The following is a 19,704-nucleotide window of genomic DNA, read 5'->3' on the forward strand; positions in this document are numbered from 1 at the left end:
ACCCTAAGGGTCTAGGAGTCATGCCATTGACCTTACTGCCTAGGGTCACAAGCTGGCACCCTTCAATACCACACATTGGATCTGTCCACACAGCGGCAGTGTGCTTAACTGGATGGGGAGGTAAGTAGCCCAAGGTCAGACAGTTGGACCTGGATAGACACTTGACTTGGGGACAGGCTTTGGAAGACACTCCCCTGGGCCTCCTCTCTCCATGGGGCCTCAACGCTAGAGCCCTCAAAGTTGGCCAGAGAGTGTCTATGCCTCGACCATGCAAAGGATGCCAGGCTGTGGCTAGGGATGCCCCCGGGGTTCCTCTCCCTCCTACCTACTCCTCAGCCCCTGCATGTGCCCGTCATGGCTCCTGTGTCCTTCATTCTGTCCACTTGTGTTCACTGGGCCCCTCTTTGGTGCCAGGCACCCGCTACTGAGGGGTGCCAAGCCCCTGCCGGAGAAGCTTGGAGCTGGGTCACAGCGGCAAGGAGGCTGGAGACAGTGGCATCAGCGCAGTGGTCAGTGAGGCCGCTGTGGGAGGAGGGAGTGGGAGCAGAAGCTAAGAGTGGACTGAAGTCCTTAAGCCAGGAAGTAGTTCAGGGTTTAAGAAGAGGAGAGACAGGCGTCCCGGAGAGGGAGCAGGCTCAGGATGGGCCTCCAGTGCCTCCTCTGAACCTCACTACCCAGACTACAGAGCGCAGTGGGCAGCGCCTCAGCTCCTGCCCCTTCTGCTGGCTACAGCCCGGACAGGACCCGTAATCAAACCACAGGCCCTGGGTCACCAATGCCGGAAAGAGCTAGTTCCCGTGCGTCCATGCACCCACCCCCACAACCTCGGCCCTCCCGTGAGGTGCTGGGGGAGGCCATGCCCCTTTTCTGACTGCTTGGAAGTGACTGCTGCAGGTGACAACAAGTGACCACGCCTTTTTCACGCCGGTATAAAAGCAAAGGCGCTGCGCTCCGATTCTGGCAGTGCAGCTGTGGGAACCTCTCAACGCGCACGAACACCGCGAACGATTTCTGATAGATTTTTGGGAGTTTGACCAGAGGTGCGGGAGATGAGGAGCGCTTCCTACCGCTAGGGAACTTTGGGGACAGAGCGCCCCGGAAGCCTGACGGCCGGGGCAGGGTGCGACCCAGGACCCAGGACGGCGTCGGGAACCATACCATGGCCCGGATCCCCAAGACCTTAAAGTTCGTCGTCGTCATCGTCGCGGTCCTGCCGCCGGTGAGTCCCCGCCTTGGTCCCTGGCTGGGGAAGAGCGCACCTGGCGCCGGGAGGCGGCAGGGAGACAGGGGGACACGGCAGGGATGCCTGGCCCTGGTCACCTGCGGCCGGGCATGTCCGGGCAGGACGAACTTGTCGACGGAGTCAGGGGAAGAACTGGGTCCCCCGGCTGGGCAGGAGCGACCTGGCCGCGAGGGAGCCGAGAAGGCGCTCCCCCTGGCTGCCCCGAGCCCGCGAAGGGAGGGAAGTTCCAGAATTAAGAGAGGGAGGGAGTCAAGGTGGAACCCATAGAGTGAGCCTCCGGAAGACACAGAGCGGTTGCCTCTCTCATTAATTAATTAATTAGTTAATACAATTAACCCCATGTTTACATTCTTAAACGTGTTCCTTGGAGATCGGCTTAACCAACAGCCAGTAAAAAAACTTTTCAGCGCTGTCCTTTGCAAATTTCACTTCCTCTGTCCTGAAAGTGGCAGGAAGCGGTTAACCAACGTGCTTGCAGTCAGTGTCTTCCACTGCCACCCGTGTGTCCCCTCTATATCCCATAGGCAGGACGGGGGGCTGGCCCCGGCTCCTTCTTTCAGCATAAACGGTATAAAGTTCTCGTTGTGAGTTGGCTTTGGAAACTGAGATTGGTAGTAGTGTGAGTGCAAGGACATATTATGTATAAAATGTGCAGACTTCTAGGTCTCTTTCAGATTGATTGAGGTTTTTGCTAACAGCCCTTTTGAAGATTATTTATGTAATACCAAAAAGAAAAAAGAAAAGGCCAAAGCAAGGTTACAGGAACCATGAGAGTTTGCATGTTGTCTTTCTACAAATTAATGCTAAATTCAGAAAAGCAGTAACATTTTCACCTCTCAAAAATTACACAACTGACTTTTAAAATAGTTTATAGTGGGTGGACCTACCTGAGGCAGCTAGAAGAATGGCTGTGTCAGGACAGTGGCCCTGAAGAGAGAATGTGTGGATGACCAGTGTAGACAAGGCCAGCAACATGACTTTCGCGGTTTTGGGAATGTGAACTCTATACGTCCCAAAGGAGGCTTTAATCCGTCCATCAGTCTTGCCTTATTAAATGCATTTCAATGTACAATCGCTTTTTAAAATTTTGGAGCTAACACGAATCACATTAGATGTTTTATGGCAGTACATTCAGACTGATCTTCTTTTAAACAAGGGTATTGTATTTTACTGCATGGGTAAGCCACATTTTAATTCACTGTTGCCACCTAGGGGCAGCTGGTCAGATCCCATCCTGACTGCCTTTGCTAATTCCAACAGCATTGTACTAAATACCGTTGTATGTATCGTGTGTCCACATATCCATGCACACCAGCTTATTAGGCAACTCCTTACAAGTTGAATTCTACTTCTCCTTCTGCGGGATAAATGACTTTAGAAGTTTCTTTAAATGTTCACGAATTTTCCTCCAAAAAACCACTGAACCCAGCTATACAGTCACACCTAGTCCACAAATGTGCCTGTGTCCCTACAACTTTGCTACACTTAGCTTTCATTCGTTACTAGTCTAAGACGTAAAACATGACACATCACATTGCTACGTATTTTTGTTTCTTCATGGTATTAGGAATTTCCAAGGATATAGGAGTTTTTTGGTACTGGGAGTAGATGACCAGGGGATCCAGATGAGACAGCAGGGAAGACTGAATTCCGACCTGTGCACTTGGAAAACCCTGGTCAGCTGGGGCCAGTCCCTGCCACCCACCATGCCTGTGAATGGAGATAAGGTCTCCATCCTCAGCCTGTCAGGGTGACTTCAGATGAGCCCGGAGCTGAGCTCAGTTCCTGACCCCAGGTCCTGGCTCTGTCAATGCTGGGCTGGTCCAATCTCTGTGCCAGGTCCTTCCACACCATTCCTCTCTCTATCAAAGTAGGAATTGAGAAGTTCCAACAGCTCAGAATCTCAGACTCTCAGGCTGTCAAGGACTCCTGAGATTGAAGGTTGTGAATGGCTGGGCCCTGCCGTGCTCTCCCTCTGGCTCTGTGACTCTGGTGTGGCCCCAGCTCCTGCCTGTAAAGTGAAGAGGAGATAAAAATCTTCAGTAGCCCTGTGTAAACCTCAGAGGGCTGTGTTACCAGGTGTGGGAGGACAAATCACATCCTCAGGGCTGCTGTCAGTCACTCTGCACTGGATCTCCAGGCACCTGTCCTCCACCCAGCAGAGGCTGCACCTGCTCCTACCTGCACCTTGGTACTGGCTCCCTCAGCTTGGGGCAGAAGCTTCTGAAGACTAGGGTGGAGCACCATGGGGAGAGGCCATGGAGGAACACAGGAGCCAGACCTCAAGTGAGGACAGCGATGGCACTGCAGGGCCACAGCCTGGTTTACCTGCCACGCTTCCAGTTGTCCTTCTGGTAGGCGCCTGGCCCGGTTTGCAGTTTGAAGAGTGAGCAGGAAATGTCTCCATCCAGGTGGCTGCAGATGGCTACTCACCCAGGCCGTACTGTGAGGCTACAGTCCCAGTTCTGGTCCTCTGTCCTGTATCCAAGAGTGGCAGGGCAGCGAGGCTCTAGCTTCTAGGTCAGGGATGGGGACAGTGAGGACAGTGCCATGCCCCGAGCCTCTGCCGTTGGGTAGCTGGTGTCCTGCTTCCAGCCAGAGAATGCACATCTTCGTGTAGTGGATTTTCCTAACAACCCAGGGAGATGAAGGTTGTTTTTCCTGTTTTACAAGTGGCAAAATGAGATTCAGGGCTAGAGTTCTCTGAGCAGCTGCTTCTCTGATCTCTGTCCTGCCCTTGGCCTCTGAGAGCTCTTACGGTTCCTCAGCAGAGTCCACAGGGCTCTTGGAGCCTGTCCTTCGGCCGCGAGCTGAGGCCACAACCGTGCTCACTTCATAGGCTTGGGGGGAAAGTGATTCATCCAGGAAGTAAACAGTGAGCCCTTTACTCTGGGAACACCTGTGCCTGGAGCCGGCTGGAGTTTGGGAGGACAAATGAACCCCACGTGAATCCTGCTCCCTGGAGCCCACAGTGTGGTGGGAGAGTTGACACCAGGGATTATATAACTAATAGGAGGTAGCATGAGGGAGGCCTGAGATCTCACCACGCTTGCCTCCCCCTCCTCCAGAGAGGCTGTGCTGGAGAGAGGCCAGCTGTTGCAGGGCCATAGGATGTGGTACTGCTGGCCTGGAAGATGTGGTTTGATTGCAGTCACCATTGAGGGTCAGGGAGGGAAGCGAAGCTCTCCTTCAGATGCCCCCCCATTTTTTTTTTTTTTTAGCTGGGCCTGAGAATTTAATTGACATAAGAGAGATGCACAGGAGACAAGCACACACATTTATTTAATGCAAGTTTTACCTGGCATGGAAGAACCTGTGAGAGTCAGTTACTTATTTACTGAAATAGACCAAGTAACTCATGAAGAAGCAAGTAACTGTGTGAGGAGCTAAAAAGATGAGAGTGGATCCATTCTAACAGGGTCTGCACAGTACCCTCTTGGCCTCAACTTCTCATCCTTAAAAATAAGGAGATTTTCAGCTGGGTGCGGTGGCTCACGCCTGTAATCTCAGCATTTTGGGAGGCCAAGGCAGGTGGATCACGAGGTCAGGAGATCGAGACCATCCTGGCTAACACGGTGAAACCCCGTCTCTATTGAAAATACAAAAAAATTAGCGGAACGTGGTGGCAGGTGCCTGTAGTCCCAGCTACTGGAGAGGCTGAGGCAGGTGAATGGTGAGAACCCGGGAGGCGGAGCGTTCAGAAAAAAAAAAAAAAAAAGGAGAGTGTCCTATGTTTCCCTGGGGACTTTCATTTCCTGCTTTTAGGAAACACAAAAGAGGTCAAAGGATCTTCTTGCACCTGCTGTTTTTCAATAGCCTTTAATTCATAATAGTCAATTGACCAGGGCGGGCAGGGTGCGATAGCTCACACCTGTAGTCCTGCCAAGACAGGCAGATCATTTGAGCCCAGGAGTTCAAGACCAGCCAGGGCAACATAGCAAACCCTGTCCCAACAACAACAACAAAAACAAACAAACAAACAAACAAAAAACCAGAAAAACACAGAAAGTTATGTCATGTGAAAGAATCCACACAGAATGCTTACCATCTGATTCCATTTCTTATTAAAATTCAACCAATCTATTCTGACAAAAAGCAGAATTATTGCTAGGGGCATAGCAAAGTGGAAGAGAGGATTACATTGAAGAATGAAGAAATTCTGGGGTGTGGTGGACATGTCATTATCTTATCGTGGTGGTAGTTCCACAGTGTATACACACGTCTCAATCTACCAAACTACATGCTTCAAAAATGTACTCTTTGTTTCATGCCCATTATACCTCAATAAATCCATTTTTAAAAAACCTTCAATAGAATGTAAACACTTCAGTGTATACTGTATTCCCTATAGCACTTGCACATAGATTATGGAAATATGTATGCATAAAAAGTCAGTTTATCCAATTAAAATGGAATTCTAAAAGGTAATTAACATTAAAATGTGCAGGGGAAAAAGGAGCAAAAACATTAGACTAGACAATCATAGCTTAAATGGTAAACTTATAGGTCTGTTTCAACTATATCAATTATTGCACTACCTGTAAATCCACTGGGCACTACAGTTCAATGGTAGAAATGGTTGGAAGGGCAGAAAAAGCAAGACTCAACTATATCTTGTCTATATGAGATGGGCCTTAAAAGGAAGACACAGATGTTTTCTGTTGAAAGTAAATAGATGTAGAAAGATACACCATGCAGAGTGTAAGGCCAAGAAAACTGCCGTGGCTATTCTCAGTATCAGATAAAGTTGATTTTGTTAGCGGTGGATGAGATCCGAGTTACCCTATGTTGAATACGGACAATCCGTACGGGTCCACAGCACCTTCAGCTCTTCGCCTCCTGAGAAGAAAGAATTGGACTGAGGGGCATAAGGCAGAAGCAGAGAGGGAGGCAAGTTTCAGAGCAGGAGTGAAAGTTTATTAAAAAGCTTTAGAACAGGAAGGAAAGGAAGGAACGGAAAGAAAAGAAGGAAAGTACAACTTGGAAGATGGCCGAGCAGGTGACTTGAGAACAGTGCACAGCCGGACCGCCTGAGTTGGGGTTTTATAGGTTGGCATACTTCCAGGATCCTGCCTTACTTCTCCCCACTCCTGAAATCTTACTGGGAAGCTGCTGATCAGTTTCAGGTGTTTTCTACGTATTAGGAAACTGCCTTTTACTGGCATCGGCTGTAACCAGTTCCTACTTTAGAGACACAGTTATCAACCACCTGATGGTCACCCAACACTGCTGGTGTCAGAAGCGGGGAGCCCTCTCCTGTCCTGCTCATACCTAACTAGCTGCCTACTGTAACAATTTTAGGACATAGAATATTATGGGAGATGAAAAGGGACCTTTGTAGTTAAAAGGGTTAATTCTTCAAGGAGTGTAATAATAATCACAAATTGTGTATGCCTAGTAATACAGCTTCAAAACACATGATGCAAAAATAGAATTAAAAAGAGATTAAATCAGCTGTTTCTCTGCACTTGATAGCATGATCAAATGAAAATGCCAGTAAAGTGGCGAGCGATCTGCACACTATCAACCACCTCGATTTAACTGACATTTAAAGAGCAGGAGTGGAACATCCACTGAACACTCATTCCTTTCTATGCTCATGATACTTTCACCAAGATAGACCAGGTTCTGGGCTATAAAACACACAATATGATCTCTAAACTTAATGAAACTAAACTGGAAATCAGTAACAATATCCATAGAGAATTCTAAAATTTTGATATTGAACAACACACTTCTAAAAATCTGTGGTTCAGACAAGAAATCAAAAGGGAAGGTAAGATATTTCAAAGTAAGTAATAATGACAATATAACACATCAAAACTGGTAGGAAATGGCTAACAGTGCTCGGGGTGAAATATACAGCTTTCAATGTTTCTAATAAAAAATCGGGGGTTGGGGAGATGGGGAGTTACTACTGAAGGGTATGTAGTTCCTTTCTGGAGTGATGAAAATATTCTAAAATTGATTATAGTGATGATTGCATAGCTATCAGTATATTAAAAACTGCTGAAATGTAGACTTTAAATGAGTGAATTATATGAATAATCATAATTATTAATTATGTGAATTGTGTCTCACTAAAGCTGTCAAAAAAAGAAAAAACATGAAAATTATGGGCCAGGTATGGTGGCTCACACCTGTAATTCCAGCACTTTGGGAGGCCGAGGAGGGCAGATCACGAGGTCAGGAGATTGAGACCATCCTGGCTAACACGGTGAAACCCCGTCTCTACTAAAAATACAAAAAATTAGCCAGGCGTAGTGGCGGGCGCCTGTAGTCCCAGTTACTCGGGAGGCTGAGGCAGGAGAATGGCGTGAACCCGGGAGGCGGAGCTTGCAGTGAGCCGAGATGGCGCCACTGCACTCCAGCCTGGACCACAGACGGAGACTCCATCTCAAAAAAAAAAAAAAAAGAAAGAAAGAAAAAGAAAATTATGGCCTGAGGAGCTACATTAATCAATCATAAAATATAAGTGTAAATTTAAACCAAACAAAGTAACAGGAAGGAACATAAATCAAAGAATACAAACCACAGAAAGAACTGACAAAACGAACTGTGTGTGGTGGCTTACACCTGTAATCCCAGTACTTCGGGAGGCCCAGGCAGGCAGATCACTTGAGCTTAGGAGTTAAACCACTCTGGGCAACATGGCGAAACCGCAGCTCTACAAAACATGCGAAAATTAGATGGGGATTGTGGCACACACCTGTCTGTGGGGACTGAGGTGGGAGGACCACTTGAGCCCGGGAGGCAGAGGAGGCAAAGGTTGTAGTGAACTGAGATTACACCACTGCACTCCAACATGGAGGACAGAGGGAGACCCTGTCTCCAAAAAAAAAAAAAAAAAAAAAAAACACGAATAAACCCCTCATTAGATGAGAGGGAGTAAGGGTGTGAGAGCAGAGAAAGGAGACGCAGACATCGCCTGAACCTAGAGGGACTCCAGCCCGGGAAGGAAGGATTTGGGAAATGTGCGTTAGCTTCACTGTCACCAACTGCTAGGCAGGCTTTGATGTGGAAGAAAGCTACCTTTTGTCTTGTTTAGATCCAGGCAGTTGAACTGAGCCCAACATAAGCAGCTTTCATTGTAACCATTTTGGTTTTGCTTAAATTAATTTCCTACTTTAAAACACTCCCAACTTAAAGAAAAGTTACAAAAACTATACAATAAAAACATTTGAAAAAATGGCTGTTGGCATGATGAAAGCTATTATTGAATCCTTTAGTGTGTACTTTCTACAAACAAGGAAATTAACATCAACACATTACCACTATCTAATACGCAGACTCTATCCCAATTTCTCCAGTTGTCTTCTAGTTGTCATTTATAACATAGAGATCATGGCCAGAATCCCTGAATTGCTGTTTCATCTTTTTTGTCACTCTTTGATATTTAGTAGGAGCAGCTTGTCAAGGTCCTTTGTAAAGCAGTAATTAATTACTTAATGTTTGATGCTATATCCTGACTTTCTGTAAGGTTATATATATTATAACCTTCATTTGTAAAACTGAGTATGTTTATGTGTGTGTCTGTGTGTATTTGTGTGTGTGTGAGTGAGAGAGACAGAATTCACCTATTGGTCAATTAAACACTTGGTGAAACTAAATATATTAAATGCTATTTCTGCATGAAGGGCTCATATGTGCGTGGTTTTTTAAAATTCTTATAAAATCTTTTCTTTCCAACCACGGTGGCATATGCCTGTTATCCACGTTTCTTGGGAGACTGAAGCATGAGGATCACTTCAGGCCAGGAGTTCGAGCCTATAGTAAGATATGATCACACCTATGAATAGCCATTGCATTCCAGCCTGGGCAACATAGCAAGACTCTGTATCAAAAAAACAAAATAACTCTTCTTGCTCACATTATCTGGGGTAAATGTATTTTATGTTATAATATGAGAAAAGGATACAGAAGTGTTTTTCTTTTTCTTTTCGTTTTTTCTTTCTTTTTTTTTTTTATTTGAGACAGTCTTGCGCTGTCGCCACGTTGGAGTGCAATCGCAGTCTCAGCTCACTGCAACCTCTGCCTTTCAGGTTCAAGCTATTCTCCTGCCTCAGCCTCCCAAGTAGCTGGGATTACAGGTGTGTGCCACCACGCCCAGCTAATTTTTGTATTTTTAGTAGAAACAGGGTTTCACCATGTTGGCCAGGATGGTCTCGATCTCTTGACCTTGTGATCCACCTGCCTCGGCCTTCCAAATTGCTGGGATTACAGGCGTGAGCCATCGCACTTGCCTGTATTTTTTTTTTTTATAGAAAATAGCTGGCCCTAACAGGCCAAGGGACAAACACGGATACGAAAGAATGAAAGTTTGGAGCTGGAAAAAATGTCCAAGCTCTGATGGGTTTTGTCACTTGGGGTGAAGGGAATGTGAGATGGAGCCTGGGAGGGGTGAGGTCTGGAAATCACTCACACCCATCACTCCTTTGTCCCCACAGGTCCTAGCTTACTCTGCCACCACTGCCTGGCAGGAAGAAGTTCCCCAGCAGACAGTGGTCCCACAGCAACAGAGGCACAGCTTCAAGGAGGAGGAGTGTCCAGCAGGTGCACTCTTATTTTTAAAAATCAGTTTATTTTTAATTGATAGATAAATGTTGTATACATTTATGATGTATACCATGATGTTTTGAAATATGTACACATTGTGGAATGGCTAAATCAAGCTAATTCACATACTTATCATGTATTCGTGGTTAAGAACACTTAAAAATCTGCTCAGCAATTTTCAGCTGTATGGATACAGAGCCCTGTGATAAGCCCTCTTTGCCCTTTTTATCTGTGGGTTCTGTAGCCTTCCTTATCTGTGGGTTCTGTATCCATGGTTGCAACAAACCACAGATCAAAAATATGCGGAAAAAATAAAAATGATAATACATCAATAAAAGTAGATAAAAAGCAATGCAGTATAGCACTTATTTACATAGCATGTCTATTCCATTGGGTATTACAAGTAATCTAGAGATGATTTAAAGCATATGTGCCTGGGTTTTATGCAATACTATCCCAATTTATATCAGGGACTTGAGTATGTGCAGAGTTTGTTCCATAGAATACATTCCCTGTGGATAGAAGGCAGGACTGTACAACACATTGTTTTAATAACTGTAGTCACCATGTTCCACAATACATCTCTTGAATTTATTCTCCCTGTCTAACTGAAATTTTGTATCCTTTGACTAACATCTCCCCATCCCACCATCCAACTCAAGCCCTGGTAATCACCATTCTACTCTCCGCCTCTATGAGATCAACTTTTTCTGATTCCACATATGTGAGATCGTGAGGTGTTTGCCTTTCTGTGCCTGGCTTATTTCACTTAGCATAGTGTCCTCCAGGTTCATCCATGCTGACACAAATGACAGAATTCCCTTCTTTTTAAAGGCTGAATAGTATTCCATTGTATCTATGTGTCACATTTTCTTTAACTTTTCATCAATCCATGGACACATAGGTTGATTCCATGTCTTGACCATTGTAAATAATGCTCCAATGCATAGGGGAGGGAAGATATCTCTTCAATATACTGATGTCATTTCCTTTGGATGTATACCCAATAGTGGGATTGCTAGATCATATAGTTGTTCTATGTTTTGTTTTTTGAGGAACCTCCATAGTGTTTTCCATAATGGATGTACTAATTTCCATTCCCACCAACAGCGTACCAGCGTTCCTTTTTCTCCCCATCATCATCAACACTCGTTATCTTTTGTCTTTTTGGTAATAGCCATTCTTACAGGTGTGAAGTGATATTTGGCACTTGATGGTTAGTGATGCTGAGCATTTTTTTCATATATTTGTTGGCCACTTCTATGTCTCCTTTTGAGAAGTGTCTATTCAGGTCCCATGCCCATGTATCCATTTTACTTGGATTATTTGATTGTGTGCTATTGAGATGTTTGAGTTCCTGTGTATTTTGGATTTTAACCAAAATCTTGGATCTTTTGAATATTGACCCTCATTCTGTAGGTTGTCTCTTCACTCTGTTCATTGTTTCCTTTGTCATGCAGAACCTTTTTAGTCTAATGTAACCTCATTTGTCTGTTTTTCGTTTTGTTGCCTGTGCTTTTGGGGTCATAGTCAAGCAACCATTGCCCAGACCAACATCATGAAAATTTTCCCCTATGTATTCTTGTGGTAGTTTTACCATTTCAGATCTTATGTTTTAATCTTTAGTCCATTTTGAATTAATTTTTACATATGATGTGAGATAAAGGTCTTATTTCATTCTTCTGCATGTCAATACCTACACCATTTATTGAAGAGACTGTCCTTTCCCCATTTTGTGTTCTTGGTATCTTTCTCACAATCAATCAACTGTAAATGCATTGATTTAAATCTGGGTTCACTATTTTGTTCCATCGGTTTATTTACCATTGTTATGCCATTACCATTCAGTTTTGATTACTATAGTTTTGTAACATATTTTAAAATCAGGTATTATGATGACTCCATCTTTGTTCTTTTGTTTGTTTTGCTTAAGATCACTTTGGCTATTCGAGGTCTTTTGTAGTTCCATACAAATCTGGGCGTGGTGGCACGTCGCCTATAATCCCAGCTACTGGGGAGGCTGAGGCAGGAAAATCGCTTGAACCAGGGAGTTGGAGGTTGCAGTGAGCTGAGATTGTGCCACTGCACTCCAGCCAGGTGACAGAGCAAGACTCTGTCTCAAAAAAAAAAAAAAAGATACATGAATATACATAACAGTCAGGATGTCCTGATGGGAACCATGAAGAATAGTTAAGTGATAGGTGAGATAGACAAGGTTGATGGGGCCTCTCAGGGATGGTGATTTGGGCTGATATTTAAAGTTGGACAGGGCCAGTCTTGCAGAGAGCCAGGAAGAGTGCTCTTGAGAAGGCCCTGCAGGAATGAGAACCCCAGGTTTCAGGGGCTTGGGGAGACTCAGCGAAGACAGGCAGCCACTGTGGTGAGTGGACAGCAAACAGGTTGGGTGGACCAGCATGGGCAGATCACATGTACAGTAGGTTGGATGTTATTTTGTGAGTGAGGGTGTAAATAAAGTAAAGTATCTCAATGATGTGTATTGATTACATGTTGAAATGTAGTATTTTAGATATTTTAGGTTAAAACTATATTGTTAAAATTAATTTGGCCTCATTCTTTTTACTATTTTAATATGGCTCTCATAGAATTTGAATTTTGCATGTGGTTTGTATTATATTTCTGTCAGTAGTGCCAGTCAAAGGTATGTCTTAGATGCTGAATTGATGACAAGACTAAGCCTGGAAGAGAGGATTTCTCTGTCTCAATTCCAGTGAGGGCCAAAAAGGAAGTTTCCCCACCACTGTCAGCCTCTGGGAATTCTGTAGTGACTCATTCATTGGCTTTTCTCTCCCTTCCCAGGATCTCATAGATCAGAACATACTGGAGCCTGTAACCCATGCACAGAGGGTGTGGATTACACCAACACTTCCAACAATTTGTTTTCTTGCCTCCCATGTACAGTTTGTAAATCAGGTACAGAACGTGTGGACCTCTTGTCCAGAGGTGGAGTGTGGGGAAATGAGGTGGGAGTTGTAGCCGATGTGAGTCAGGGAACCAAGTTCCAGCCCAACCTGGCCTTCATCACCCTGTTCTATGATTATATATTTGACTGATTAAAAAAAATAGAAAGAAATCTTTTCTATAATGTATGCCACCTGGCTGGGAAATCTTCTAAACTGTCAGCTGCAAGAGGGTGGGGGCATCATTACAGCATAGGGGAGGCCTGGCCCAGTGGACAGGGCTGGGTTTCAGCAGTGGCACGGGTCTGCTCCAGGGCCAGGCTCTCTCCTCCCGGGCTCTGTGCTCCTGGCAGGTGCTCGGCCTCACTCAGCCTTCAGGTTCTCAGGCCCCTTCGTCCTCCCCAGCAAGGCCGGGGCTTTGGGGAAGTCCCCCAAGGGCTCCTCGCCTTGCAAAGTCTCTCAGATGATGCCCTTGCACCTCCCTTGCTACTGGCCATGCCATCGAAACAATGCTTTTCCCCTAATCTGATGTAATAAATAATGAATCATGCTCCTTTTTATGACTCCTCTGAATGTTGGTGACAGCTGAAGGGTGGGTGCCCTGTATGAGCCCTGAGTGTGCTGGTGCAGAAAATGGCCCTCAGAACTTCTTGGTGAACTTGGTTGAGCTGAGTGGGAGGGGGTGGGTGGTAAGGAAGACCGAGGGATACATCAGGGAAACACATTCCCAAAACCTTATGCTCTGTTGTCAGATCAAAAAACTAAAAGTTCCTGCACCATGACCAGAGACACAGTGTGTCAGTGTGAAGAAGGCACCTTCTGGAATGAAAACTCCCCGGAGATATGCCAGAAGTGCAGCAGGTGAGATAGCAGCCAGGAGCTCCCGACAGCTTTCAGTAACCCGAGAAGACCTGAGTCACCTGGTACCCCTATTTCTCCGCTGACCCCATGGAGCCTCTGGAACCATGGGGTGTCTGTTCCTGAGCCTGTGGGGTCTCTTGGGTCTGCAGTGGCCACTCCTGGTCCATCTGCCTGTCCCCACCCCTACCCCCTTCAGCAGCCCCTTCCCAGACCCTCCCCAGCACGAGTTCCCTTGGCCAGACCGACTTGTTCACTGGGCACAAGAGGCAACTTTCTGGATCCCTTGATCCTTTTCAGCAAACCTAGGAAATGCGATTTCCTTTTGAAATGAGAAGAAAACACTTGAATCTAGTCTGGGTCGTATTTGTTGCTACACCAAACTGTTTTAAAAAATGTTATTTTTAATATTTTTTATGCAGGCAGGACCCATAAAGACAAAAGTGGCCACGGCCAACAAAAGTCATAAGAAGGCTGTGGGTGGAGCTCCTTCAAGTTCCCGTGAGGGCCTGAGCCAATCCAGCCGGCCTCACCTCTGGCCCCAATCCCTCAATAAGTCCTGTCTTTTCCCTATTTGGGCTTTAAGGGCCAAGAGTAATTTGTTCTTCTCTGGCCCCCTAATGTTTGCTGTGATTGGGAGGAAGCAGCAGACAGTTGGGGGTGAGAGATCACTTGTACTGTGCATTGACTGGAGGACAGGGCTCAGCTTGTGGCCACAAGGGCTTGTGACCTTCCCCTGGAGTGTGGCTCCTCCTAACACAGGCCTCCTCTGCAGCCCAGGGAAGCTCAGTGTGTGCCCAACACAGAAGGCTCCTGTGGCCCCAGAGCAGGGAGGCTGAGGGGCTGAAATGCGCGTGCTCAGACCCTTTCTCAGCCTCAACAAGGGAGCTTGGGGGACCCCCTCCAGACAGGAGCCTGTCCTTCCCCTGACGCCTTCTCAGGGACATTGGAGAGGAAGGGTGGCTCCCCTTTTATCCCACCCGGTCAGTTTTCCCTCAAGAGTCCTCACCTCCCTCTCTGTGTGTACCCAGGTGTCCTAGTGGGGAAGTCCAAGTCAGTAATTGTACGTCCTGGGATGATATCCAGTGTGTTGAAGAATTTGGTGCCAATGCCACTGCGGAAACCCTAGCTGCTGAAGAGACAATGACCACCAGCCCGGGGACTCCTGCCTCTTCTCATTACCTCTCATGTATCATCGTAGGGATCATAGTTCTAACTGTGCTTCTGATTGTGTTTGTTTGAAAGACTTTACTGTGGAAGAAATTCCTTCCTTACCTGAAAGGTTCAGGTAGGCGCTGGCTGAGGGCAGGGGCGCTGGACACTCTCTGCCCTGCCTCCATCTGCTGTGTTCCCACGGACAGAAACACCTACCGCTACCCCAAGTCCTGGTGTCTCCAGCCTGGCTCTATCCTCCTCCTTGTGATCGTCCCACCCCCATATCCCGTGCACCCCCCAAGACCCTGGTCTCATCAGTCCCTCTCCTGGAACTGGGGGTCCACCCAGCACTCCAGCCTGGGTGACAGAGCAAGACTCCATCTCAAAAAAAAAACCAAACTCTGAAGCTAATATATTATATTAGATGTTTTGGTCAATACATTCATTTGTCTCATTCTTTTTAACAAAAGCATAGTAGCTTCTTTCATAGTGGAACTATGGCCCATTCTACCATTGCCTTCTGTGGATAGTTGCATTTGTTTTTGAAAATTCTAACAGCAATCATCCTGTAGGTATCATATACCCAAATAGGCACGTGCACTACTTAAAAGCAGAATTGCAGAGTCAATGAGTTAATGATTTAAAAATTTTGTTTAGATTTTGACAAATTATCCTCCAAAATAAAATTATAACAAGTTTACTTTCACACCAAGAGTACTACACCCTTGCTACTCTGAACTTTCATTCTTTGCTAGTCTAAGAAGTAAACAATGGTACATCTCACTGTTGTGTTTTTGATTTCTCAGCATTATTTGAGGATTTTCCACGGTCTGGGAGTTTTCTGAGACTGAATGTAAATGATCCGCAGGCCTCAGATGAGACAGCAGAGGAGGGTGACAGGGAAGACTGAATTCCCAGCTGTGCACTTGGAAAACCGTGGTCAGCTGGGGCCAGTCCCTCCCACCTGCCATGGCTGTGAACGGAGATAAGGTCTCTGTCCTCAAGCTGTCAAGATGACCTCAAATGAGTCTGGAGCTGAGCTCAGTTCCTGACCCCAGGTCCTCGCTCTTTCAATGCTGGGCTAGTCGAATCTCTGTACCAGGTCCTTCCACCCCGCCCCTCTCTCTATCAAAGTAGGAACTGAGAAATTCTGAAGGCTCAGAAGCTTAGACACTCAGGCTGTGAAAGAGCCCAGAGATTGGAGGCTAAAGACGGCCAGAGTTGGCCGTGCTCCTCTTCAACTCTGTGACTCTGGTGTGGCCCAGCTCCTTCCTGTAAAATAAGACAGAGAGGCCTTATTTATGCAGAGGCCCTGTATAAACCGCAGTGGACTGTGTTGGCAGTGGACTGTGTGAGGCTGTCTGGGAGGACAAACCACATCCTCAGGGCTGGTGTCAGTCACTCTGGACTGGATTCCCAGGGCACATGTCCTCCACCTAGCAGAGGCTGCACCTGCTCCTACCTGCACCTCGGTACCGGCTCCCTCAGCTTGGAGCAGAAGCTTCTGAAGAATAGGGTGGGGCACCATGGGGAGGGGCCATGGAGGAACAGAGGAGCCAGACTTCAACTGAGGACAGCGATGGCACTGCAGGGCCACAGCCTGGTTTACCTGCCACATTTCCAGTTGCCCTTCTGGTGGGTGCCTGGCCCAGGTTGCAATTTGAAAAGTGAGCAGGAAAGGTGTCTGTTGCTCCCACATCTAGATAATATAAAAGCTAAACCCTCCAGGGGAACTGTAAAAGTTGGGGTACTACATGGGTGGCCTAAGCACTTGACTCCTCAGGGGAGAAGCTGGGAGCTGGGAATTTTCTCCTGATTGCATAGCAGTGCGCACAGGGTGGTGTTTGTGTGTGAATGTGTCCCAGCTTTTCCTGCCCATTTCAGTGTGGAGTTTTCTCAGTTCCCCATGTGTAGGAGTCTCTCCACTAGTTTCTGGCTTTCTCTCAGATAAAACTGATTCATGCGTAGATGTTTATTTGGTGCTTCCACAAAAAGGAAAAGCGGAGAGCCTCCTGTAGAATTATCTTGCTGATGACAGAAACTTGGTTTTAAACCTAACTTAGCTTCACTCACAGGCACGGTGCAGAGTTAGGTGGGGGGAAACAGACTCTGAGGGATAATTTACCTTGTATAATGGAGCAAGAATTACCAGCTCAGGGACTATAAGGCGGATTAAATAAGATGTGTGTGAAATGTACTACATACACTACCCAGTGATATATAAGGCGAGTCAGGAATACAAATTTATATTTTCTGGTTTTTTTTTAGACAGAGTCTCACTCCATCACCAGGCTAGAGTGCAGTGGCACAATCTTGGCTCACTGCAACCTCCACCTCCTGGTTCAAGTGATTCACCTGCCTCAGCCTCCTGAGTAGCTCGGACTACAGGCATACACCATCATGTCCAGCTAATTTTTGTATTTTTAGTAGAGAATGGGGTTTCACCATGTTGGCCAGGATGGTCTTGATCTCTTGACCTCGTGATCTGCCTGTCTTGGCCTCCCAAAGTGCTGGGATTACAGGCATGAGCCACTGTGCCAAGCCACAAGTTTATATTTTCTAATATCCTCATGAAAAAAGTAAGAAGAAATACATGACATTAATGTTCATATTTTATTCAATGTAATATAGCCAAAATTTTCTCATTTCAACATGTAATTATGCACAATAAAGTATTAATGAAACATTTTACATTCTTTGGTACACTAAATTCTTTTTTATTATTTTTGAGATAGAGTCTCCCTCTGTCGCCCAGGCTGGAGTGCAGTGGCGTGATCTCGGCTCACGGCAAGCTCCACCTCCCGGGTTCATGCCATTCTCCTGCCTCAGCCTCCCAAGTAGCTGGGACTACAGGCGCCCGGCACCACGCCCAGCTAATTTTGTTTTTGTATTTTTAGTAGAGACGGGGTTTCACCGTGTTAGCCAGGATGGTCTCAATCTCCTGACCTTGTGATCCGCCTGCCTTGGCCTCCCAAAGTGCTGGGATTACAGGCGTGAGCCACTGCACCCAGCCTAAAGTCTTTTTTTTTCGTTTTGTTTTGTTTTTGAGACATAGTTTCGCTCTTGTTGGCCAGGCTACAGTGCAATGGGGCGATTTCAGCTCACCGCAATCTCCTCCTCTGGGGTTTAAGTGATTCTCCTACCTCAGCCTCCCAAGTAGCTGGGATTACAGGCATGCACTATCACGCCTTGCTAATTTTGTATTTTTAGTACAGACAGGGTTTCTCCATGTTGGTCGGGCTGGTCTTGAACTCCTGACCTCAGGTGATCCGCCTACCTCTGCCTCCCAAAGTGCTAGGATTACAGGCATAAGCTACAGTGCCCGGCCTAGCACACTAAATTCTAGAAACAGGGCAATCAAATAATTGCTCATCAAATTCAGGTTAGCCTCAGCTCAAGTGCTCAGGAATCCGGGGGCCAGTGCCTGTCATGCAGGACTCCCCAGCCCCTCAGGAGGCCCTCTAGCTGACATAGGCCCTGAACTGCAGCCAGGAGGGAAGGTGAAAGAGGAAGGGAAAGACAGATCAGTGTAGGGTGTTGTTAGAGGACAACGTCGGATACAGTAGGGGGAGGAGAAAAGCGTGGGAGAAGAGGATTTAGGATTCTATTGGTCTGATGAGAAATGGCATAACTATAAGACAATCCCATTCATGATGACTACAAAGAATAAAATAGAAGGATAAACCCTTGACAGAAGCAGGAAGCTTGAGCCCAGGAGGTCGAGGCTGCAGTGAGCCCTGTGCTCCAGCCTGGGTGACAGAGTAAGACCCTATCTCAAAAAAAAAAAAAAAAAAAAAAAAAAACCTAAAGAATTTTACATTACCTTTTGTCCAGGAGGGGACTTTCATAAGATTATAATCAATGACAAAATAAATATATCAATAGATTAAGCTTCTTTTTTTTTTTTTTTTTTTTTTGAGACGGAGTCTCGCTCTGTCGCCCAGGCTGGAGTGCAGTGGCGCAATCTCGGCTCACTGCAAGCTCCGCCTCCCGGGTTCACGCCATTCTCCTGCCTCAGCCTCTCTGAGTAGCTGGGACTACAGGCGCCCGCCACCACGCCCGGCTAATTTTTTTGTATTTTTAGTAGAGACGGGGTTTCACCGTGGTCTCGATCTCCTGACCTCGTGATCCACCCGCCTCGGCTTCCCAAAGTGCTGGGATTACAAGCGTGAGCCACCGCGCCTGGCCTAAGCTTCTTAACATTAAAAATTCTGCACATGAAAATCTTTGACCAAATAAAATGGCAAGGAAGAAAGTAGAAACCTATTACCTGCATTTGAGAAAGTGCATGGGTAGGGACCTGTATCTCAATAGGCAGGATAAAAGTTGTAAGTGATCAGTTTGAAAAGAGAATCAAACAGCTAAGAAACATGTGACACCTAAGTCCAAAACTAAAGCAATGCATATTTAAGTTAATTAATTTCTTCCTAGTTTGAGAAAACAAAAACGAAAGAGCAAGCACATCAGCTCAAGACTAATGAAGTGTTGTTGGAACCAAAACTGTGCATGTGTATGTGGTGTGCACATGGGTGTGAGTGTGTTTGTGTGTGTGTGTGTGTGTGTGTGCAGAAAAACATGCCTCTGAACATTAACACAGTAATTCTATTTCTTTCAGGAAGCTACCTTACGAACTTGGTCAGAAAAGTTGTCCAAGATTTATTTTCAAATACATACACAAACTTTTGGCTAGAAGTCCATCTTGAGACTGTAGACTCCCATCCTCACCTTCAGAGGGGCATTCCATGGGGTGTCCAGGGTGTGTGTTGGGAGTGGACCAGATTGGAATCAAAGGTCAGGGAAAGGGGCACTGGCCTAGCGAATAGGAGTCTCTTGTAATGAAAGGCCATAGGACACACAGCCTTATTGTGGAGTCATAATTAGGGAAAGCGAGCCAGGCTGGTGGGAGCAGGGGAAAGCAAAAAGAGAAAGCAGATAAATGTGAAAGGAAAATAAATCTTGGGGCCCCCAAATCAC

The 19,704-nt window shown here is 46.1% G+C and overlaps 1 protein-coding gene across 1 annotated transcript; it reads left to right on the forward strand.

Moving 5' to 3' along the window:
* The first annotated feature begins 288 nt into the window (after nt 1–288).
* TNFRSF10C (TNF receptor superfamily member 10c) lies at nt 289–15,513 on the forward strand. Its single transcript, XM_055295681.2, has 5 exons — nt 289–1,219; nt 9,691–9,796; nt 12,617–12,730; nt 13,470–13,578; nt 14,607–15,513. The coding sequence occupies exons 1-5, from the start codon at nt 1,160–1,162 to the stop codon at nt 14,815–14,817; spliced, it is 600 nt and encodes a 199-aa protein (XP_055151656.2). The 5' UTR covers nt 289–1,159; the 3' UTR covers nt 14,818–15,513.
* The last annotated feature ends 4,191 nt before the right edge of the window (nt 15,514–19,704 follow it).

This window comes from Symphalangus syndactylus, chromosome 10 (assembly GCF_028878055.3).
Source record: "Symphalangus syndactylus isolate Jambi chromosome 10, NHGRI_mSymSyn1-v2.1_pri, whole genome shotgun sequence".
NCBI classification, from domain to species: Eukaryota; Metazoa; Chordata; class Mammalia; order Primates; family Hylobatidae; genus Symphalangus; species Symphalangus syndactylus.